The sequence below is a fragment of the Hesperophylax consimilis genome, chromosome 5, assembly GCF_061612785.1.
Source record: "Hesperophylax consimilis isolate HC1 chromosome 5, BYU_Hcon_1.0, whole genome shotgun sequence".
Taxonomy (NCBI): domain Eukaryota; kingdom Metazoa; phylum Arthropoda; class Insecta; order Trichoptera; family Limnephilidae; genus Hesperophylax; species Hesperophylax consimilis.
This window is the reverse complement of record NC_142840.1, coordinates 16,202,822-16,228,641: the sequence shown is the minus strand read 5'-3', so window position 1 is coordinate 16,228,641 and position 25,820 is coordinate 16,202,822. Positions and strand designations below refer to the sequence as shown.

General features: G+C 36.0%; 2 protein-coding genes across 2 annotated transcripts in view; one reads left to right on the top strand and one right to left on the bottom strand.

The window, feature by feature from the left end:
• LOC149423575 (helicase POLQ-like) overlaps window positions 1–25,820 on the top strand; it is a 256,916-nt gene that overhangs the window by 9,925 nt on the left and 221,171 nt on the right. The window contains exons 11-13 of the mRNA XM_089631648.1: window positions 372–467; window positions 768–1,055; window positions 4,326–4,460. Coding sequence (XP_089487774.1) covers window positions 372–467; window positions 768–1,055; window positions 4,326–4,460 — 519 coding nt within the window. The remainder of the gene's footprint in view (window positions 1–371; window positions 468–767; window positions 1,056–4,325; window positions 4,461–25,820) is intronic.
• Window positions 4,562–12,352, bottom strand: LOC149423577 (uncharacterized). Its single transcript, XM_089631649.1, has 5 exons — window positions 12,140–12,352; window positions 9,737–11,033; window positions 9,221–9,395; window positions 7,417–7,653; window positions 4,562–6,864 (listed from the first exon to the last, which is right to left on the bottom strand). The coding sequence occupies exons 1-5, from the start codon at window positions 12,212–12,214 to the stop codon at window positions 6,654–6,656; spliced, it is 1,995 nt and encodes a 664-aa protein (XP_089487775.1). The 5' UTR covers window positions 12,215–12,352; the 3' UTR covers window positions 4,562–6,653.

Genomic DNA, 25,820 nt, shown 5'->3' with positions numbered 1-25,820 from the left:
ATCCATTTCTTTAACAAGGCCGTGGCCATTAATTTTATAATATCAGTTCATTGCATGCTCAGTCTCCCCTCGCATAGCTTCTGTATTAGTTTACCGTAGATTTGTCTGTCGCGATCAAATGAGCGTCTTCCATCTGGAATTGCAGAGTAAAATTTTTATTTTGCCCTACAGAGTAGCTGGGAGACAATTCTAGTGCTTCACAATGATTAGTGAAACTTCATACTCCCAAACCACACCTGCTAATCTTAAGAATTTCATTGAGGCAGCCTGGAAAACACTATTTTATTAATCATTCAGATTTGATATTGATTAATAAACCATTGTACTAGGTTAACGTTGCAAAATAAATAAAATATTTTATGTTTTTTTAGTTAACATCGATGAATCCTGATATTGCTCAAACTTCTAAACTTTTGGGTTTCACTCAAGCCATTGAAGTCCAAATGGCTATGGGAAAGCAGCCCAAGGTTAGCAAATACTCATCCTGTACATACATAGATAATATTTAAATACTTTTCTTTCCATTTTATTTAATGCCATTTTATTATTGACATGTAATATTTGATAGATCGGCACACTTCAGATGTTTCAGACTTGGGAGGTATTTCACCACCATAAAGTAAATTGTTGAGTAACTACTTTCCAAGTGTCTTTACTCATAGGATTAAGATGGCGGTAGAAACAGACACTTTATCGAGAGGTGGTGAAATACCTACTGGGAAAGAAATTGAAAAAGTGTTTACCGTAACTTTTCATAAATTTTTCAGAATATTCCGGAACGGGTTTTAAATAGATTTTACGTGACTCTTATGCTGTACGACCTCTGGAATCAAGTGCCTCTACAGACAGTGTCTGAAAAGTACCAGGTGAACAGAGGCACTGTACAATCCATGATGGAACAGGCTTCCTCATTTGCTTCGGGAGTTCTCAGATTTTGCGAGGAAATGGACGAGTTCTGGGCGTTTAAGGATCTTTTGAAGACCTTCAGTCTGCGCCTGTCCCACTGCTGCATGAAAGAACTAGAACAGTTGATGGAATTACCAAGTGTAAAAAAGGTAATTTACAAATCGTCGCCTGAGAGTTGTAGTGGGACATCTCACAAAAGTATAGTTTTGAGATATTAGGTTCATCCATAAGTACACTTAGTAGCGACGGAATCAAGCACCGCTCCAGGCCGCCGCGCAGAAAAGTCTCTCAATGAACTGCTCAATGGTAAATTGTTACCATACCATCGGACTTTATTTTACCGTCGCTCCGAAATGGACGTGTAATAGTCGCTAATGATATTTAAAATAATTTAATTGTTTAAATTCTAACCAAAGGTTGTTTCACAGAATTTGAACAATTCATTAAAATATGTTTAAAAATATTTTAGTATGATAAAACGATGTAAGTTGGTTACTTGCAAAATGAGACATCATAATATCTATCATGATAAGCCTAAAGAGTACATGTCAAAAACAACAACTTTTAGGGAGAATGATTTAAAATTTATAAACTGTGATTAATAATAATAATAATATTTAGATGATTTGTACAGCGCCATTTTTGTGCAAAATAACTTACTTTTATTGGGTGAAGTACCAAATGCCTATTTATAATTGAAATATATTATTTTGATACCACATATATGGTCCGGGAGATTGAAAAAATTAAATAATCTAAAATTTCATTTTTTTGAATTATAATTCTTTATAACCTCGCATGATAGATAGAATATCTCTCTTTTGTACTGGCATCAGTAAAATATTTATTCTATTATGTGAGTGTTACATGTGGTGAGACATGTATCTTTCCCCAGTCTTACATTTAAGAGGGTTGGATTTTCTATTCAATGCTATAGTGGAAGACCAAATATCCCAGAACAGCACTATCATTAAAATTAACTAATTTTATTAGCAGAGAACTAGTGGATCTCCCTCAATGCTTCACTATTGCTAATGGCTTTCTCGGGCACCTTTGACTTCTTCCAACATTCACTACTGTATACCAAAATGTTAATGTTAAAAAACTACATTACATCTACTTTAATACGGACTCCGTATCTCATTACGGTGCAGAGATATTGCGTTAAATATTCCTCGGGCTTCGTTCCGACTTCTTCTTCCATTTAACCCTTAAATGCATACTGTTGTAAAACTGCAACATACCGTTCAAACCACCTTTAACTCTTTGGTGTATACTTAATGCATGCCGTTTTAGAATTATCAAGTTCACGGTAATATATTTTATCGAGTGGCATCACCTTTTTTTTCTTTCGCGAATGTCAAATGTCACTTTTTCTTCAACAAAGTGAAGATTCTCGAAAATTGGTTGGAGGTTAGAATTACAGTTTGGTTTTGCTGTTATTATTTTGATTTTCTTAGGTAAGTAGATACAATAATACAATACTTATATGTAATAACTCGTATTTTTCCGGTACACTTATTAGTTTTGAGAATTTTTTTAGGTTTTTTATTTTTTTTTTCATACGTAAATTGTTCATATTATTTTTTATTAAATACATGGTGTTGTAAATTTGCAACAATTTTTTTTAATCAAATATCATTAAAAAATTACAAATAAAATAAATTCTTTATATTTTCTTGCATATGCATGTAAATATCTACAAAATATATTTTTTTCCAGAAAAATTAATAAATCATGCATGGGTTAAACATCTACAAACACTTCCCGCACTAATAACAACAAACTTTGAAATTTTCAGCCATATCGGTCAACTACTTTTCGAGTTTTCTGAGCACAAACATAGGCAGGCTGAATTTTTATATATTAAGATTAGAAACCGGTTAGAATTTAACTCAAAAATTCAGAAACCATTTTATAATATAAGACGTTGTCCTGCCCCAGACCGCCTTCTACTTAGGGAAATTAAAATTTGTGGTTGTATGTATTTTTTTTGTTGAATTTTTTTTTTTTTGAATCTCGACAACATTGCCACCTATTGGGTCCAAAACTATCATATATTTCAAGCTGGAATCAACCAAGAATCAACAAAGGAAGAAATTTCTATTATTCTTTACTTCTCGTGAAATTGATTAAGGCGATGCATTACGTCATGTAATATTTTAAATGGAGCCGCTATCACTAACAGCCCTTACGTAGATGACGATAAGGTTTAAATTCCCGCTTAACACCATCCGCCTGTTTTGATTTATGCAAGAAAAAAAACATGGCCAAAAAGTGCCTTTTATTTTATTTTGTGGATGTTCAGGCATAAATATTTAATTTTTTTCCAATTATTTTATAAATAACTTAATTTGCCACATTATACAATAAAATCATAACCGAAAATGGGTTCAAGTAGGAGATTTTGAACTTTAAAGCAGTTTTCATAGGCCTTATACATAATTTTTTTCTGGGCTTATAAAAAGACTTATCTAAAAAATACTCGATTATTTCAAAGGTAAAGATGTATTCTACTCGCAGTATTTAATTAAAGCATCTGAAACTAAAAACACATGATTTTGCATTACTACGTAGTGCATCGACTTAACCCTCGGGCATGCACACTTTGAAATTACAATTTTAGGGCGATCGGTGGCAATTTGGCCGCATTTTCCTAAAATTTGTTTTATTACTGTAGACTTTTTGAGTGCCGGAATTGTCTATTGACCACGAAAAATTTGTACTCATTGAACGCCGTGGCCGATATGCACGTTCAAAACACACGTTAAAAACAATTGATAAAAAATTCACAAAGTTTTGTAATTTTTTTTTCAAATTGCATTCGGAAACTTTGGATTCGTAGGGGTATACATTTTAATTCATCTGTGGTAAACTTTTATATTTGAATACAAAGCGTGGAATTTTTTCTTTCTGACACTGTTTAGATCATATTTCTGACTGTACATGACTGTATTTGTGACTGTACATGACTGTAAGGGAGATACAATGATTTCTATGAGAACTGTATGAGTTGTTCCCAAAAGCCAACGAATTGGCCTTTTGGTTATTTTCTAGAATAGTAACAATAATATGCATGTTTAAGTTTTATTTTTATTTTCATCATACTCAAAATGAAGTCGTTGACTATTCAGCAAGCTAGCATAGCAAGTACGGAAATATAATAAAATGTAAATACTTGTTACCAGGGCCGGCCCTGAGCCAATTAAAATTTTGGCGCCCCTTGTGAAACCAGTAGACGCTGTAATCAATAATATTCGGATAATCTGTATTTTTGTGCAGCGCCATTTTTATGAAAAATAATCTCAAGGGCGGTGTTAGATGCCAGGTATTACCAGCGCCTTGGCAATTCGGCGCCTGAAGCGGACTGCTCAAATTGCTCCCACGTATATTTATAAAAATAAATATTTTTATTTCAGAACCGTGCCCTACAGCTTTATAAAGCTGGTTTTAAAACAATAAAGGACATAGCTAAAGCAACTCCAAGTGACCTCATGGAGAATATTGAGCATGTGACACTCAGGTCTGCTAATCAACTTATTGCAGCAGCTAAAGTAAGTGGAAACCAAACATTGATTTTACTATTAAATAATATATACATTATGGTATTACATATGTACATATTATAATTTATGAAGTACCTAGGTAAAATATCTTTCACTGCAACAATAATGTCAATACCAATTTGTTTATAACTCCCCTATACCACACATACACAGCCATAGTTAACCATTATGTAGAAGTAGCACATATTTATATGTAATAGCACCGAAAGAACTTATAAAAAACATTTCTCATATTTATTAGTTCATATTTTATTTCTATACTCTGATTGTAAATTTGAGTTAATTTAAATCAAATTAATATGTTTACACTGTATAATTGTATTGTAAAATTTTTTTATTCTGTATTTAACCGGTTGTGTGCCTAAAGCGCATTTACGCGCTCTAGGTAGCCGTGCTCACAAGGCCGGCCATACAAAATGAGCGCGTTAACACGCTGTTCTATATGACGATTTTGCTTATCAAACTCAAATAATTTGAAAAATCTAAAATATGGAACCCACGGTGACATCTATTAAGATGATAAAGAAATAATTATAATATAACAGTTCACAGATTATATCGACTTTAGAGTGATCTAAATGAAGCTTCAAGGTATCGGTGTAAAAAATTTGCGGCCTGTCGGTACATCCAAGCAAAATACCTTCCGGCATTTAAAGGGTTAAGAGTTCTTGTACCGTAAATCACAATCGGTAGTAATCACTTTGCTTGGTCAAGTGTGTTCACTAAGAATGTAAATACGTAGACAGATGACATGTTTTTCAAATTCTAGTTAAGTTTACTGGAGAAGGTGGAGAACCTACGGGAAGAAGTTCAAGATGTAATGGATGATATGGGGGTCCTAGAAGATGGTTAATAATCCATAAAACGACACACCATTAGCATTACATACTACCATTACCATTGGAGAACCATTACCATTAGCGTGGACTGAAAAGCTCTATATTTTACAAAGTGCCTCCATTAGTATTGTATTATTAAATTTTAACAAAGGTACAGCAGGTTTATTTTATAACACTTATCCAAAACTAACAAATGTAGAGAAAGCACCTTTTTGTAATGTAAATTTATCATGTAACTTGTATTTCTGTAAGTGAGAATGTATTTTTTCTTTCCTTACAGTTTTGATAACTTGAATCAACCAGTTAATAATTTTTTTGTTACGTTACATTATTATGCTAAACTACATACTTATCACCTATGTATGAGCAGGGTTCGAAATATATATTTATAATCTAATATCACTGACATATATCACAAATTAATATGTGTATTAACGATATTTATTAATTTAGTAAACATCTGTTTTACGGGGTAGTCTTGAATTTCTCTGTGAAAATTCATGGGGAATTTTCGGAAACCATCAAGTAGGGTTGTTGTATGTATGTTGGAAACTGATTTTCAAGATACTTCCCCCTGGGTACAGTGGCAATCTCTGACAATTGGTAACTTGTGAAGATTAGAGAAAAACAATTTTTTTCACTTTGTGAACAATTAGCAACAATACTAATTACAGAGAGATACTTTGCATCCTCGACTAACTGTACTTTTTATATTTTTACTAAAATAAATATCAGAATATGGGTATTGTTTGTTTATATAAATATATATCGTGATATTTTCGAACCCTGCCTATGAGTAATGATAAATAGATCATGACATTTACTTAGATAATTTTTTATATGCATAATCCACTTGTTATGGTAGGATCTACGCAAATAAGCTTCTTTGTATGTATTTTGAAAATGTTTATTATATTGATAAGTGAAGATTATACTTAATAATAAGTGTTTTGAATTTTGTTTAAAAAAACCTTAAATCTGAAATACATTTTATTTTTACTCCCTGAATTACCAAGGGCAGTGGATACAAGTATTTTATTTGGTTATTGAAGATAATATTAGCAATTTTTAAAAAATCAGAAAGAATCTAGGACGTTCGCCTTGCCGGGGCACTGCTCTACCAACTGAGCTAATGGGACCCTATTTCCCTCAGCCATATTTAACTGTATCATATTTCGAATAAGAACTACCAACATTATCTTTATTTTCTCACTGCATGTTTTTATTGGCTGCTATCTTACTTGTAATAATAATGAAATAAAGAAATTATTATTTTTAGTCAATTTAATAATCATGTGACAATATTATAACATTTCACATTATGTATGTATTTGATAATTTACTATCTCTTCTTATATAAACAAGGATTTAAAGTTAAAGTGGGTAATTTATTTCTCTTTTTGATTTCCCCCTCTTTTTTGAAATCCATAAAATAGAATAAGTTTTGGTTCAAATCGGATTTGATGAGACTAAAGCCGAATTTCTGAACATCTTTCAAAAATGTTTCCACATTTTCAAAACGACTTTCCACTTCTGCAATCTTCAATGTGCCCCTGAAATAAAACATGAAAGTGTAAGTTTTAAAGGTGTTGATTGCTGGAGAAAACTGCACAGAAAGCATACTGAGTATCCTATGTTCCCAAGAATCATCCGAAATGAGAGCAGTGCGGGAGGCAAACCACAAACAAAAACTAATGAACTACTAATAAATCACACCTTTGTACGCATGGCAAGAGACATGCATATGTGCACCTTTTTTTGCTTGTGGTCTAGCTACAATATTATTTGACATAGGTACATTACGTAGGCGTCATAGAATAAATAATAAAATTAGAAGTGCCTTCTATACAAATTTAAATAGAAACAAATGTGCCACTGACTTAGTACCTTTTTGTTTTAAATCATTTGGCACGCAGTCTCTCTTACATTTGTCTGAAATTAAATATCGCCATCCCATTTGAATTTCGTAAATCATGGTGAAACACAGTTTGCATGGAAATATAGGCCCTAATTGGACTTATATTTGGATCATGAAACATGCCCACAAGACACTTCTTCTGTTATTTTTTGTTAAGTTGGGAGTACACTGCATAAATAATAATTACCCGTTTTTCAAGATCCTATTAGCTTCCATGATATAGTCCATAAGGTTAGTTCCCATCAAAGACAAGCAGAACACCACGACGTTGCACTGTGAAGCCAACAGCGGTGTGTGGGACATGTCACAGGCTTGGATGGACGGGTCAAGGGATACCAAGTCAAAGGAATGCACTTTCTGTGGGACAGACTTGGAGAGGCGCCCATCACCGCATCCCAAGTCTGCTATTACGTACTCTTTAGGCCTGGAATTCACAAATATTATACATTAAGTATTGCTCACCAGTGAGCGACATTTTTTATGACCGTGCTCGGTCACTGGTGAGTGCTCTAATACTATCCAAATACTGGAAATTTTTGCAATGCGATTTTAAACTTTATGCTTTTAAAACTGTATATTGGGCAAAATCAGAATCGCTTGCACTAATAACACTGTAGTTGCTACTTTTTATTTCATGAATGTAGCCTCTCTCATGTCTAGTAAACATTTTATCTGTGCATGTCAAAATTACATTTTTTATATAAAGTTAGCTATTCTGAGGAAACGTCTTGCTAGAAATACGAAATGATAAACTTGTCGAATTTCGCTGCACGCTTAATAAGCAAAAACAATTATAAATTGCACTTGGTTTTAACTTAATTAATACAAGAAATAACTATTTGTGTCGTGGGTGATAATAATAGATAAAAATAACCCAACCTATTTTGTGCTTGTTTACTTAAACCCCCCCGATTTAAATAGTTATCTCCATGAGATATTTAAGAGGAACGCCTGCGCAGCCTTCATACCTACTTAACTAAAATTTGGATTTGGTGCCAAAATACTTGACCATAATGAATAATAATTTTTATAATCAAAAGGTATAACAAATATCTGGTACGGATATGTGTTGCTTTATTTATTTGTGTTTTGAATTATAGAATATAGGCCATTAAAGAATTTAATTTTTCACTTTGACAGTTACTTAGTTGACTTACTTAACCAGTTTTTTACTTTGAGTTAATGGTAATTATTATAAAAATAATCTTTCCCAAACTACTATGTATATTATATATATATATAACTAAAAATAGATATACAAATGAAACATAGTAAAAAAAAAGGGGTTTTTTGTGTCAGAATTTGAATGAAACTCATCAAGGTACTTTTTAAACAAATAGCCTACCGATATGGTACTCTTTAAAGCTGGTTTCCGTACATACCAGAATTATACTGAATTTTGTCATTTTTCAATTACAGCCGTAGAATTAATATGATATCAAGTGTCTCTAGCGACGAAGACATTAATATTGTTCTTCTTTATATTTAAAAGCATAAAAACGGTCTAAAAGAAGATTTTTCATTCACCCATACAACAAAAAAAATGTTAATTGAAGGGCGTTCGTCGCTGCCAGGGAACTACATGAGAATGATGTCAAATTGGCTTTTCTTTCCCACCTCAATCCACACCTTCAGCGCTAAATCCTTTCTAAAGTATTCTGGTAAATTATAGTTATATAAACATGGATATTTTCTCACCTCCAGAACAAATTTAACATTCAAATCATGTTCGGATGTCAAATGAGTAGTACATGCTAATGCAACTTACATAGCGCGCTACCAGCACAGTCAGTAGCGAGCAACTGACATCATACCCGTAGTCGACGCGTCGCATTGTGTACATACACCAGCAAAATAGTATGGTGCATACTCACAAGCGGCGCGTATGCTCGAGTCGCTTGTAAGTAATTCCGTGTACAAATGGCCTGAATGTCACAAAGAGAGCCGGTATCCTATATTCTTCATAAAACCGGTGAAAAGGTTAAACTTACAATTGGGAGATATCTTTAATGATCACGTCCAGAGGGTTCAGGGGCCACTTGCTAACTTGTTGCCTGTATCCATTGTGATATGCCCCAAAGGCCGTAGGATCCTCGTTAAATATCTGCTTTGCATCTTTACTCTCTTTTACATACATCTGCTCATTGAGATAGCGAAATCTGGCTCCTACAATAAACACCCAAAAAGAATTTTTTTTGCAAATTAGCAAGTAAAATGATTTTCAATACAATAAGTCGATAATAAACCATGTTTTATCCATTGGAGCAATTTTTGGCATGTTTGGAAAAACTTTTTGAGCGATTGCATGCCATGTGCCAAATTTAGAACCTAAAAATATGGGATGAACGGTAAAATCTAGGTGTATTCATTGGCTTTAAACCGCAGTAAGCAGTTTCATATATTTCCATATTAATATTTTGAGGAATGATATTAATTAAATTAATTATGTGTTTACTTCGAGAAGGAAATGATTACAATAATTTTATATATAACAGATATTAAAATACCCTTTAACTTTTCCATCATGCGTTGTCTAAGAGTTTTCTGTCCTCTTTCAGCTTTACGGCTGGCTTTATTGTTAACTTTAGTTTCGGGAGCATCTTGGGTGCCTTCAGGAAATTCAGCTGCTACACCTCCATTTTCTTGATTTTCAATTTGCTCAATCAAAACATTATTCAGTTTCATGAGATGAGATTTGAATAGCGGAGTCTTTTTTTTCTTAATTTTTTTAGAAATAATTTTGGATTTGTCATTCAATTTTGTGATTTTCGTTTTATCATTTAGGTCTTTTACCTCCTGCTTACTCTTATTAGTCAAAGTAGTGAGCTTTTGGAAAGCAGACTTGATTGAATTAGCTTTAATATTGACAGTTTCTTTTTCATAAACCTTAGAATTCACAATCTGAACATTATCATTTTGTGTATTGCATACAATTTTTTTTATGACACTATTTTCAGGAACAGCTTTCTGAACTTTAGTTTCTGAAGTAATTTTCTGGATATTATTTTCAGATTTAATTTTCCTTTCTTTTTTCTTGCTTTTTTTGCTTTCTACTATAATATTATTTGCACTAATACTGATAGAAGAATCGTTTAGTGAACTAATAGTAGAGTTGGCATTCTTCTTGCGCCTTCTTTTTCTATTCTTTTCAGTTTTACTGAGGGCGTTTGCAGGTTTATCTTGGGTTGTGTTTGATTCTTGAGGTTTCTTTGTTTCTAAAGTAGGTTTTGGCAAATGATTACAATTTACAGGTTTACTTCCTTTCAGTTTTAACTTTTTATTCGCATTTTTATGCGAAGGTTGTTTAATTTTAGGTTCTTTTTGTTTTATTTCCTTTACTTCAAATTCTATCTCCTGAGTTGGGACCCCGTCGTCAAGTTTGTTTTTAATTTTTTTATTAAGAACACCAATTTTTTTTGAGACATCACTAAGTTTCATTTTCTTAATACTGCCATCTTCATCATTTGCACTTTTCTTTCTTTTCTTGTTTTTAGATTTCTCACTTTTAACTGGAGTCTCCACACCACTTTCTTTTATTTCAAGTAATTTCTTTGCCTTTTTGTCCGCTTTTTCCCTCTTTTTGGCATCAAAAGCTTGTTTGCTTGCGTTATTGGAATTATTTGAAGAGTTCTCTTTACTTTGAGGTAAACTACTATCAATCCCATTATTCATGTGGACATTCTGGTTTGCTTTAGATTTTTGGTTTTTGGATTTTGGCTTATTACTGACTTCTTTAGGCGCTTCATCCAAGTCACCTTCTCCGGAAAGCCATTTCTTGCTCTTCCTTATTTTTGCTTTCTTTGTCTGAAAATAATCAAATTGACATTAGTTAAATAAAAAGTAAATATTCAGAAAATAGGGGCCCACTTAATAAGAATATTATTATTATATTTTAAGAAGAATTTTTTTTTTAATTTGAACAAAATAACTATAAACCTGTTGAAGGTCAGAGCATAAAACAGAAAAATATTAGTGGAACCTAGTTTTATTAGCCCAAACGGTGCTGATTTTCTTTTTCATACATTATTCTAAGGATCATATTAGAATGCTCACATGTTCTCCGGAGACCCATCGGCAGTCCACTGGTTAAAATGCATTATTTTACTTTTCCAGAAAATGAAATACTTATTATTATTAACTACTACAGAGTTTTTTTAAGTGACCCTGCGTGTCCCTATTTTATTGTATATTTACCAAATAAAATATTAGTACCTAGACATACATTTGGCATCATTTGAGAAAATAAAGATTAAATCTCTTAAATTTTTTTTGTAGAGAATTTCATTTTGTACTTATACGTTTCTTGGGTGAATATAAAGTAATAGAAGTTAGGTAATTTATGGTTCTGTCCTTGGCTTGTCTTATGGCTCTGTTTTAACCTCTCTGTTATAATAATATATTTTTACAAATGTAAAACAGCGTGAATTATTCAAGATGTGGTGGTATGTACTTTAAAAAAATGTAAATAGCTTAGAATAAAAGATTTCCAAATTAAAATGACCTACCAGATACTGCTAGTAAACAAATGACATACACTCAGCAATATAACTGGAGACTAATATGAACCTTCTGCAAATCTATCAATCCACAAAACTATCGGCAAACGAATATACTATAATCCTAACTAATAATATAAATGTGAAAGTGCATTTGTTTGTCTTTCTTTCACGTCGCAACGGGGCGACCGATCGATGTGATTTTTTGCATATCGGTAGTTGGGTTACTGGGGAATGACATAGGCTACTTTTCATCCCGGAAAACATTGAATACCCGTGGGAACATTATTTACACAGCAATTTCTCCCTAATACCACGCGAGCGAAGCCGCAGGGAAAAGCTAGTATCATATAAAAACGCGGTATTCGTGTAAGAGCTGGGTATGATTGCATGATCTCAAGATATTTTTCTTACCAGGTTTTCTAGATTGGAACCATCAGGCACATCTGCATCCCATTCAGGGGGCGCGAATAGTTTTATAAAACTCATCACAAATGTAATTTAACAAAACATGCAGGATTGTAATTGAAAAACTCGACTCTCTGGTAATGTGGCGTTGTTTATAAAAACCTAACCTCACATATTATTCCATAGAATCTTACATTAAAATCATGCCGCCGCCGGTGATGACAGTTCAAAGTGTTGCCATAAAAACGATGGGAGTAATCGAAATAAATAATTCCGGAAAACTGAAAAAAATAGCCGACGTGTTTATAATTTTACCAAAAATGCACAAATCATTTAAATTAAAAAAAATTAAAAAAAAAAACAAAATGAACAACAACGCGAAATGACCACCACTAAGGTTCGTAAAAAATATGTTTTCTGTGAACCTTGAACCATCACTACCGGAGGCGTTTCCAGTTTTCAAGCTGGAGCAGTTCAACTATTTGTATAGAGCTTACATTGGAAGAACCCACCCTTTCCCAACGGCTATGTGAGGAAACTAATTATTTAACCTCTTTAGCCGCAAACGTCAGGACTTTATTTTTTTTGTAAAAGGAAGCTACATTTATTTTTAAAAACGAATCTAGACACTCCAATGTCCCTAAATTCATGATTGTTATTACAAAATAATGTATGAATAAGTATTATAGTACATTCATAGTAACTCAAAATAAAGACACATCAGAGTTCGCCTGTTTTGTTTAGCATCTAAAGTGAAATAATAAAGAAAGAAAACAATATTTACAGGTGTAAGTATGATTAAAACAGGAAAGTATACAAGCCGCGTATCGAGGGCAGTTTACCCCACTATCACGGGGCAGTCCCGACGAGAATGAGCGTGGCGAGCGGTCTGGCCACAACGAGCCCAAGCACCCGCGTCCCTTAGCCGGTTTCCCGAGAGTACCTACCCTCGAAGAAATGTTAATGGGGGGAGGGGGATACTCCCAAAGACCCTAGGGAATGAAGTGAGCCTCAGGTCATCGGAGGCAGGACGGAAGGGGACCGGGCTCGCGCAAACATTTCCCAGACCCGCCCATGATGCCGGGGGAGCACCAGTGCTTTATGGGACGGCCGCACCGAATTACTCACCTGACTGAATGCAGGAACAGGGTCTATCCGCACCCGTGATAGGAAAATGAACAATACAAAACGGTGGAGTTTAATAGGGAAGCCTAATCATAAATTAAGGTGTTAGTAACATAATAAAAATGCAAATAACAAACGTAGGAAATAAGTCGTGATCAACAACAAATTGACCGATCATTATAAAGAAAAAGAAGGGAAAAAATATTAACGTAGTAATAGAGATAAAATAAAAGAAATAAAAATTATCATAATTAGTAACGTGTTCCCAATAAATAGGGCTCAACTTCAAAGGTAAACAGAAGAATATACAGGCATAGAAAATGGTGTAATACTCCAATATACACAACAAATTTATTAATAAACATATTAAAACAAAACAAAATAATACTTGCATTGCAATCATGCCATACGACAAGAAAAGTAAAAGAGTAGGTATATCAAAAACACAAAGCAATCGGGCATAAGCAATATTAAAATTGTGATAGAGGAGTAATCGTGGAGGGAGAAGAGCAATACGTTCGGAACCTAAACAATGATGATCAATTCTAATCACAGGCTATCTCTCTACCCAAGACTTTACGAAATTCTCTCTGTTCGACACGAGATCGGTATTCCACGCCGGTCTTGTAATCCATCTAAAGCCATCCAACATTTACACTCTGGCATCCTTCATCAACTCGCAGTGCCACAGAATGTGCTCGGCTGTCTGGTTAGTGTCGCCACATGAACAGTTCGGATGAGGAGACATGGTAAGACTATGTAGCCGCTCCCTGAGCTCCCTATGACTGGACACCAATTGCGTCATTGCGTCAAATGATCCAGTTTTGTGTGCGCCCCTTCTATTCTGCTTTTAAATGGAGGGATGAAAGAGAAATTCAATCTACCCTTCGTTGACTTATTCCATCGGTCTTGTCATACACTTAGCATTTTAGGAACAAGGAAGTAGTTAGAATAAACTACAAATAATATGTACATACACCCTGACGTGTACTCTGCCTTGCTGATGGCATACTGAGTTTGGGGGGCCCTGTTTGAAAGCCGTAAACCTACAGGAAAACAACAACAACATGCCATCTAATTGTGATTGGGAGATTTACGAGCATTAAAAGTTAAACATTTGCTAAATATCAGTATTATCATCTTGAATTATGTATTACACAATTTACATATGAATAATATTCATTGAATATATTCTTTTCCACTTTTATAAAAGTTAAATGCATAAATTGATTGAAAAAAGAATTGCGAATACCTCACATTAGTCCCAATTACTCAATAACCTCGGAGCATAAGGAACAATGGCATCTCCGACTAGAGTTTTTAACTTGGGAGGTGGTCAATGGGTACCGCCGCCCCGGGAACTATACTCTGGGTTACCAACACCTCTGCCACAGGTCACCTGAAGTGGTTCGCTACGTTTGGTGACTTAGCAGGGGTGCCCGGGCTCATGGAGGGTTGTGCGTTCTGGATCACACTGATGCATGGGTCGGCCTACTTACTGCGGGGCGGGCCGGGCTGGGAGAGGCCGGTTGAGGGAGATCCAGTAAACCGGTTATCGCTGTCCGGGCCGCTGGATAGTACAGGGGCCCGACCCTTGGGCTCACGACCAAGGGTGGGCTGCCCCATCAGCCAGCGAAAAAATCCTGCCGCGGATGTTGTGCCGGTTCGTGACCGGTGAGGACCCAGCATCCAGCGTTTGGGGCGCACTGGGCGACCTCCACAGCCGGACTCTCCTGCCCATTGCCTGGAACCGCAGTCAGAAGAACATACCTTACATTTGATGTATCCAGTTGCTCCACTCTCCAACTCCCCACCCAACCTTTTTAACCTAATCCTTCCCAACCCATCCTAAATCCCACAAACAAATAAAACAAACTTAAAAACTATGAATTCACAACCAATTAATATAAACTCAGCGACAGCGAACAGTAGGAGTCCTCAGTGTGGACCGAGGATGAAGGTGAATTTCGCTAACATTCGCGGTCTGCACACCAACCTAACTCCCATCCACCACCACCTTCTCTCACAAAATCCCCATCTCCTCTTCCTTACGGAAACACTGATTGCCGAGCCCCCAGATACCTCCTATCTGAACTGCCCAGGATATCATCTGGAAAGCCTTTTTAGGCCAAAAGGAGGTGTCTGCCTTTACAGCCGTGCTGACATCAGCTGCGCTCGTCTCGCAAATATCGAGAGCGCAAAACACGAAGTGTTATGGGTACGTGTGGATCTCACCGGTATGATGAGAATTTATGCGTGCCTATATCGCTCACCAAACCTTGCCGAATCAGACACTGTTGAGTTGTTTAAATACTTGAGTGACACTGTAGATATTTTCTTGCCCCGTTACCAGAGATGTGCTTTATTTCAAATAAATCCATTTCAAATGGAAATGCAAAATGCAAAATGGGTATTTTCCATTTTGCATTTTAAATGCTTTTCTAAAAACCATTTTGCATTTTGCATTTTAAATGCTTTTCTCAATGCATTTTCCATTTTAAATGCTTTTTTGCAACATTCTTCCTACTTTCTCCACTCACCTTTTTTTCATAAGCCCCAAATATCAGTCGGTCCTCAACCTCGCTATGAGAGATAATTTACATTTGTTAAGTTGCTCCCTGCTAGGAGCCCTGGCAATTGAGTGATACCATTACAAAAATACTGATTCAAATACTGAACATGGGGCCATCACGCTGTAATATTAAATGTTAGATAGCAGTTTCTATGTTTTTACGTTGGCAACATTAGTCCCGCGCAAATTTTTTGTGGTTTCATAATCTGTAGTCGTGGTGTTTTTGGATTTACCATCATGTAATATGTTTGTTCTACATTGATGTCAATTGTAAAATGACAAAATTGTTTAAAAATTCTATAATTATTTATTTGTTTGACCTGAGAAACCATTTTGCATTTTCAATGCATTTTGAAAATAGGTATTTTGCATTTTGCATTTGAAATGCTTTTCTAAAAACCATTTTGCATTTTGCATTTTGAAATGGAAAAGTTTTGACTCACTTCCATTTTGCATTTCAAATGGTTTTGGGTACCCATTTTGCACATCTCTGCCCGTTACCCATCGGCCGAGTTTGTAATCCTGTGGGACTTCAATGTTCATAATGAACAATGGCTGAAGTTCTCGGGCCCAACAAACTCTGCCGGTAGATCAGCGGAATCCTTTGCTCTTATCCATGGACTAAGCCAACTCGTAGAATCTCCGACTAGAATACCAGACATCCCATCACATCGAGCCAACCTACTCGATTTGTTTCTCACTAGTGAGCCACTCGGGTACAGAGTGGAGGTGACAGCGCCCTTAGGATCCTCTGACCACTGCCTGATTACCACCTCTGTCCCATCCTCCATGAACCGTTAACCCGACAAACATGTAAAGAGGAAGGTATGGCACTACAGGGCAGCAAATTGGGAGGGCATGCGGTCTTTCTTCGGCGCCTTTCCTTGGAGTACTGTATGCTTTAGCTCCGAGGACCCATCAATTTGTGCACGCGAGGTAGGAGAAGTAATCACATCAGCAATGGATTGCTACATTCCCTTCTCCGTCAAATCCTCTGGAGCGGGCACAAAACCGTGGTTTGACCATCGCTGTGCTGAAGCTGTCAGACTCAAAAATACGGCTTTTAATGCACTCCGGAAGATTAGCTCCATGAATAACCTTTCGGAATACCGAAAACGGGCAAGGGATTGTAAGAGAGTTCTAAATAGAGCTAAGAGCGATCACGACCAGAGAATTGCAAAAAAGCTGGCTGACTGCCTCACTGGTAGCCGTGCTTTCTGGTCACTCGCTAGCTCGATCGGAAGAAATTTCTGCAGAACCACTTTCCCACCTCTGACCAAGCCTGATGGTCGGCTGGCTAACTCGGCCCGCGAGAAAGCTGAATTATTAGGCAAAATTTTCGCGGAAAACTCAACTCTTCAAGATAACGGAGAGACTCCCCCTTCCATTCCGCACTGCGGTTTTCAAATGGAGGAACCGAAGATCCGGAACAGAGAGGTTCTCCGAGTCTTGAACGAGCTGAAAGTCGACAAAGCCAGTGGGCCGGACGGAATACCTGCCTTGGTCCTCAAGAGGTGTTCTGCAGAAATGACTCCAGTGCTCGCGAAATTATTTAGGCTCTCTCTCAAAGGTGGAAAGGTGCCAGATCTTTGGAAAAAGGCAATCGTCCACCCAATTCCAAAAAAGGGGGACCACTCCGACCCTTCTAACTACCGCCCCATAGCCATCACTTCCATACTCTTGAAGGTATTAGAAAGGGTGGTTAGCAACAAATTGCTCACATATCTCGAGAATAACAATATCCTAAGCGATCGGCAATATGGATTTCGTCGAAACCGATCGTGTGGCGATCTACTCGGATATGTGACGCATATTTTGGGGGCGGTACATGGAACGTTTTGGTGAAACTCAAACCGTTGGGTTGGATATCTCCAAATCCTTTGACAGAGTCTGCCACCGGGCGCTTATCAGGAAGTTACCATCGTATGGGATCCACCCAACCCTGCATAGTTGGATTGCAGACTTTCTGAGGGGAAGAACAATTCAAACCGTGGTTGACGGCTCTTCTTCCTCACCGCACCAAATCAATGCGGGGGTGCCACAAGGATCTGTGCTGTCTCCGACGCTGTTTTTATTGCACATCAACGACCTCGTTGAATGTGCACCAATTCACTGCTACGCTGATGACAGTTCCGTTCACGAGGGTTATCTTTTTGACAGGCCCCCTTCCACTTATGATGTCCGAACAGCTCGGGAAGTTTTGAAGCAAAAAATTGACCACTACCTCGAGATGGTTCGTGCCTGGGGTAAGGCCAACTTGGTCAGTTTCAACGTCTCAAAAACCCAAGCGTGTCTGATTTCGGCAAAGAGGGAGATCAATGACTGTCTGGTGCAATTTGATGGGAGCACTCTCCCCAATAAAGACTCCATTGAAATGCTTGGAGTTACTATATCAGACCAGCTCAAGTATCGGGGATCCATAGAAGCCCGAGTAAATCAGGCCTCCAAAAAGTTGGGCGTCTTGTAGAGGGCTAGGAGATTCTTCAACAGTGGCCAGCTGCTCAAGTCCGCCCAACTATTGAATTTGGGAGCCATCTTTGGGCTGGTGCCCCAAAATACTTGATAAACCTGCTTGAATCTGTGCAAAGGAGAGCGATCCGTCTGATTGACAATCCGTTGTTAACAGACCGATTACCTTCTCTAATGCATAGACGCAATGTAGGCATGCTGTGTCTGTTCTACAGGTATTTCAATGGAGCCTGCTCCAAGGAGCTAGCAGCATTGATTCCTGATGCACCGGTGCACGTGCGCGAAACTCGACGGACACGAACTGAACACCCGTTCACGGTTGACGTTGGCTTCATGAGAACGGGCCGTTTTTACGACTCGTTTTTGTGTAAGTCGGCTCGTATGTGGAACGAGCTACCGGCATCTGTTTTTCCTCCCTCCTATAATCCGAGCCTCTTCAAGGCCCGCATTAACAAATCCCTTCCTACAGCCCCTACCTTATTCCGCCTCACAACGCCGCCCAACCGGGTGGTGACATAGTTCCCCTGTCTGTACACTGCACAGGCAGGGACACTCTTGTGAGGTGTCACATAAAAAATAAAAAAAAAGAGTAAGTGACGAGATCGAAGGTAGGGTATGATTCGTTATAATTCTCCCAGAAAAATAATATAAGGCACGGAAAAGCGCGGCAAACGAAAAGTTTCTATGGTATCCCCAATTAAGGTAAATGCCCTTGGTATATCGGTATATCAGTCGGTCCGTATCCTTGTGATCCACATTCCTAACTCAAATTTAAGCGGGCTAAATCGACCTATTAACCAACGTCCAATATGACGTTTACGTGATTAATTACGCACTTCCTCCTCATCGAAATACATGCAAATTGCCTGATTTTATCAGGACTATTATAATCATCGAGCGATGAGGGATGTTGATTAATTGATAATGAATAATAATAATAACTGTTTGGAATTGACACTTTTTTATTGTTTTTGTGCCCTATTTCTGTCATGGCTGAATTTTAAAAATTATCCTGTATTCTAACATTTCTCCTTGTATTAACTTCGTGTAATATAAATTTGTTGTAATTGGACTTGGTCCGTTAGTCAATAAATACATAATTAAATAATCAATCTAAAATAGACAAATAGTCTGGTAAGGTATTATTATAAGAGGGAATTTTCAACGTCAGAAAAGGGTTTTCAGCGGTTTGTTCGTCATAATTTAATGAATAGTTTATTGACTCCAGCAAAACAAATACTATTTAAATGAAGAATTAAGCGAAATTCCTCTATTAAAAACGAAGACAATAGTGTAATACTGATATCTAGGCTTCCGACCTATTTTTATATTTATTCACAAAAAATAATGTTACATAAATTCACCAAATTTTATACATAAGATGTACCACCATAATAATCCTAGGCTTGTGTGTATGGGGGACGAGGCATTTTGTATGCACGGATATATTTTAAATAATCCAACTAAGCCGAGCTTTAAATCAACCGATATACCGGGCCTATTTAGTGTGGGTGTAGGGAGCGTAATACTTATTATTACTTTTAAAAACATACGCTTAAAATTGAAACCTTATTAATATATCAGTTTAACCGGCTAATAGTTGAGTGGACAAATGCGTCAGATTCCCATCCAGGCATCGCGAGCTCAAAGCACTGCTAGCTAAGACCTACATCATTTCACAAGCAACATTTTCTGTGTTGAATTGTGAAATTGCGCCCCCTCCGGCGTTGGGGCCCTGTGGAAAGCAGCGCCCCCACTGGCTTCCTGTCGACGCCCGTGGTATTGAACATGATTACAATGTTATCGTGTTATCATTATATTATTATAATATCCACTGTGAAGTAAGGTTGATTGATAATATTCTTACGAAGTAAACAAAAGTTAGTGCTCATAATACAATTTGTTCATAATATGAGATGGAAGGAGTGGTTTGTGCAAAGAAAGGTTGGTTCGTTGGTTGATCATATTTTTACGAAGTAGTAAACTAGTAATTCTGTGAACAGTTGCAGACCTCGCGTCCAAAGCTTATATCTAATTTTCTATTATAAATCAAAACCAAAAGTTGTGAGTAGGTACTTAAATACCAACCAACTTAATTACAAACCCTGTACTTTATCTAAAGTTATAAAATAATCAATAACCAATAACAATCATTAACTTTGCTAAAATAAAGAATTATTTATTTATTTATTTATTTATTACACGCCCTAGTGGGCTTTTCTTTTAAAAAAATACAAGCATTTTGTATCAGAGTAAACACTTAAAAATTAATACAATAAAGAAGAATGTAAACATAATGGCAAAAATGAATCCTCACGCATATAATTGAATTTAAAAGATTCAACAAAACAAAATAGTAGAAGCGGAGAAGTTATATGGGTACTTAGGTCTATTTGTGTCTAGAAGAATAAAAGTGATAGAATATACAACATTTAAACTTATTAGTTTTCAAATGAAATATATCACCCAGATCAGAATATTTGTTTCCGAGATTGTGAAGTCTCGGAATCGGAGAATTTTGGTAAGCTAGTGTCCTGGTGTTATTGAAGTAAAAAGGTAAGAAATGTCCGCATGATTTTTTGGGAACATGGATATTGATACATTGAAGTAATTCGGGACAGTCAATTTTAAAATGTAGTATTCTTTGTAACCATTTTTGTAACAATATTAAATCTTTGCTTATTCTTCTTTCTGAAAGTTTATTATAAACATTGTCCAAAAAAAAAACCTAAATGACGGTTCTTTTTACAAACTTTCCCCAGGTAGGTAGGTAGGTAAAAAGGAAATGGAATGTACTAACAAATTTACAGAAAGACAAAACGCCAAACGGACAAGTTAAAACAGGATTTCGCCATGCTCAGTCGACAAATGTTATATGCTATGAAATGGGAAGAGTGCTTTCTGCAAAGAATGAAAACTTTTTTTTTTAAATGGTAGGTCCGTATCAAATCAGTATCATAATGCGGTTAGCGTATCAGTGTAAAAGAAGGTACCTATATAGGCAGGAGTAGATTACCTAATTTAACGACATCATTACAAATGTGTTATCGTACATATTTCTTCGGCGTGATTTATTATCTTTCTATCTATTTTTATAAATAAGACTCTCTGTGGTGAGCAGGTGACCGTTTGGCACACATTGGCCGGGCGGCGTGGATTCGATTTTTAAACAAATCTACGGCTTTATTCAGAGATTGATGACATTTCGCACACTCGATCATAAAAACAAGAGGAAGGCACTGACTCTGCGTAAATCCCGGGCAACGCCGGGGATTTTCGCTAGTTAGTATATTATTAAATACATAATTAAGTTCTGAGAACTGATGTATGTAGTGATTTGCCATTGGTAGTTTACATACGTAAACAAAGAGTAATTTTGATGTGTTAAGTTTTAGTGCCGTGTCGAAACGTGTTATCGAAACCTCGTATAAACTAGAGCGCCATCGCTGTGCCGAATGAAGGTCCGACGAGCTAGGCAACTGTTGCCTATTCTATGAAAGATAAATAAATGCTCTTTATTTTCGTACAAATTAGAACCTTTTGCTAAAATGTAGCTACACACGAAGAAAGTTGCGTCTTTCCGGAAGTACTCAAGGTCCTGCTGGAGGTACGCTATGCAATTTATCATAAACGGTTGTATCGAGATTTTATCAAGTTGAATCAAAACACGTGTAAATCAATCGTAAGGCCGGGGGATAGAATGGGAGAACCAAATTACACCCGCGAAAATTTTCATCAATTTTCAAGTCAAATAACATCGCACCACCAGTAAGGGGGTGGAAAGGCGCGCGCAACATCTCTACTGAGCACGCGCGCCCTTTCGTTCTGTCACTTTTGTGTTCCGGTATAATTTTAGGGTTGATTTTCTTATATTTACAATTCGATTTACCGAAAACACTACTTAACCTGGCGTTCTGATCGGTTTTGCCAGATGTCAACCCGTTCACGGACTTGCTTAGCCGCGGATGACAGAAAATCGTACAGTTTACGCGGTTTTCCCGGCACATCGAGAGATTTTATTTTTCTTCTGAGTGAATGTCGTGATTTTTATGCATATAAAGTGTTTTGTTTACAGTTGAACTGAATTTGATATGTGCAAACGCATTCGGAGTGTGTAGTGATTGAGATCATTAATATTTTCCCTCTTTGAGGAGTCGAAAGGATACATTTTCTCTATCAGATGACTCAGGTAAGACTACAACCTGTATAGGTTATGTTCTTTACATTCAATAACCCTTGACAGACGACCAACCTCTATTGCATTTGAATTGGCCCGCTTCCGTAATCATAGGACGTGAAATATTTATTATTAAATGTATTTTTCATAATGTGTGGAAAATAACATAATGAAATAAAATAACCTTAACATAATGTGGTTGAGGGCGAAATTTAATATTTATTTTATAAAAAAATAAACCGTATAGCATGCATGACCCGCGTTGTAGGTAGGTACATTCGTACTCCCGGGAAGCGGGTTGTTTTTTCTTCATTTAGGTAGATTGAATAATAGAACGTTGTTTAGCCGGAGAAGTCACGGGATATACGACATGCCTTCTACCCTTTGCATTATTTATGAGCCAAGTAAGGCAGGTTGGTACCAATCCACCCACTCACCTTTCTCAGACGCATACACCACCCATTGCCCGTACGTTCACGTCTTTGCATCTCTAATATAAATTCTATATTCTAAGAGAATTTTTTCGAGATAAGCAATGAATTATTTGTAATATTATGGTTTACATTAATTTTTAGAGGTATCCATGAAATTTCTTCTTGTCCTATTTATTTTTTAGTTAAAAATCGCGAGCTCGCAATTCAACAGGTGTAGGTACAGAAAAATCTGTATACCTATATTTCCTCCGAGGGTAAATCATTTTAAAGATACCCTTGCTTGTTTAGTGGTGTAATGGATGGATGAAAAATAACAATTATTTACTCTTTTGCCGCTTGACGTTTGGATGAAAAATTTTTTACTGTACAAATAAAATAAAATAAAGTACAAGTATAAGGACTGTGTTACAACACAGCATCTGATTATCATTTCGACGAGCTAGAAACAAACCATGTAACAATCATTTTGGCATCAGGAGAGTTCCAGCATGTCTTGAATAGACAGAAAAGAAAAAATAACAATAAACAAAAACAGAAGTTCACTAAGTTAATAATAATTATTACAATAATAATATTTGGCTGATTTATATAGCGCCGTTTTCGTGAAAAATCACCTCAAGGGCGCTTACAACTAGGATTCACCGCAAGGTCGGTTTGCAACGTAATCGTAGGCAGTCGAATTAATTGACTAGCCAATCAGGGAAAGGGGAATAAACCAAATTGCGCAGAGCGAGAGAGGCGGCGTGACCGTCCCGTTTTCGGTGATTTGTCAATAAATAAATCTGACAGTATACAGGCAACTCGCATTGTAATATCACCATTGGGTCCTCAAAAATAAAATCTTCTTACGAATTATTAGTCCTTTTTAAAATGGCACACAATCAAATATCTAGGAGTAATATCGATAAAAATCTGAAATGGAAAGACCAAAAATGTCAAGTTATAAAAAAATTAATTAAATTTTTTTTATATACTCGTATTTTTTTTAAGAATAATATATTGAAGTCAATATAAAACCTGTATTTAATATTATATGCCTTGGTTCAATCAACTTAATATATGTTATCCTTAGTGGGTGACCCGTAAAATTATCGTTCTCCCAATAGGAGTTGTACAGACCTCCGGAAAAAACCTCCGGACTACCCAACTGGAACTACGCTCATTAGAAGAATTTCAATACCCTAATTAAAAACCTATTCATTAAAAATTCAATAATTCAAATCATAAAATAAAAAATACATAACAATTCTCAACTGAAAACCGTACTCGACTTAAATATATTTTTCCATGGCCAAATATTTTTTTTAAACTTGAAACTACAAAAGAGTACCAACTCCTCCAAACCGTCTGGAGCCAGTGAGACTATGGCATCCCTAATTGGGGTATGTCGTGTGGCTGAAGGTAGACTTGAGGAGAATGAGATGGGAAAGTGAAAAGGTGGGGATTGGGGGTGGCTATTTAGATCTGGTCACCAAACATGGCCAAAGCCATTTCAAGCAACGTTTTAATAAGGAAGGGTGGTCTTTCACTAGTGCGATACTGAGAATATCTTCCACCATGGAACGTGCCGCAAATATACTATATGATTTTAAATGATAAATTTGTGAAATAACACAAATTAATTAAATAACATTTATTTGCGCACGTTGGGATTTGAACCCGCGGCCTCTAGCTTACTAGTAGAATAACCGATATCTAATTTATTTTCCATGTGACAATTTCTTCTACAAATACACACATAATATTATGTATTAGTAATAATTTAATAACTTGTAGTACATGGCACGATCAAGTTAATCAAATACTTAAGTGTGATAAAATGAGACGTAGGTATATGATGAACGAACAAAGGAGTGTAAGGAGAATGTATGAAATGGAAGGGAATTATAGAGAAGTCGGAGATGTCCCAACCTACTTCGAAAAACTATTTTGAAACTTTCGATACTATCGGTGTGAACAGATGGGTGCATTCAGGCATGTACAAAAGGTTTGGTTTACTATAGAAAGTCATTCTTGACGTTTAACTGTTAATTCTTAATTCAAACGGTCAAAAACATGCATGTTTACGAAATAACTATTAGTACATATATTGTAATATGTGTACTTGGACCACAGTGGTTCTTTAATATTGCATACTCTTACACTTTTGAAAGAAGCTGTAACTCTGATTATTAATAATAATTTTTCAGATTATAAATTGATATCAATTTTTAGATTATTAATTATTCAGATTTCAATGCCAACAGTCATAACAACAACAACAGGGATAAATACTCTTCATATTAATAATAAAGGAAAACGATTAGATAACTTAGAAGCCTTAGAAATCCCTTGATAATAATTAGTCCAGTATCAATAAACAAAAAATATTTTCTTATGGTCCCATCTTCGACATGTTCCCTTTTACCGTGCATTGCATCCCCCCCCCCTACCCCCCAATCTTCAATAATCCCTAGTCATGCCGACAACCCCATTTCCAGTAATATATATTATGTTCAACCATTGTTTTGTAATTTTAAATTAGTATATATTTTGCTATGAGTAAGGAACGGTTGTTACGAAACCGGTCGGCGTTTATTAAAAAAATAAATGCATAGTGGTTCAAACAAAGTTACTTTATTTCCTTACCTTCAAATCACTTCTTCATTTTAAACATTTTATTGCTATGATTGTGCTTTAATAGTACCATAAATCATTATTAACTATTCACATCAGTTACAATCTATATTTGTGAGCAGTTTTTTTTCTATTCATTTTAAAAATGTTTTTATCGAAAAAGGTATTTTAATTTCATAGGTCTTGTTGAAATAGGTTGAGATTATATTTACTAGTTGTAATAGCATAATTTGGGGAGTGCATTAAGTTCTCAGGTAGAGTACAGCAACTGTTAAACAATAATTTATTTTCTCT

Coding starts and splice junctions, on each gene's coding strand:
- LOC149423577 (XM_089631649.1), bottom strand. CDS start 12,214: ATGAGTTTTATAAAACTATTCGCGCCCCCTGAATGGGATGCAGATGTG. Junction 9,396..9,736: donor CATGATGGAAAAGTTAAAGG/GTATTTTAATAT, acceptor TGTTTATTGTAG/GAGCCAGATTTCGCTATCTC. Junction 6,865..7,416: donor AATAGGATCTTGAAAAACGG/GTAATTATTATT, acceptor GTTTTATTTCAG/GGGCACATTGAAGATTGCAG.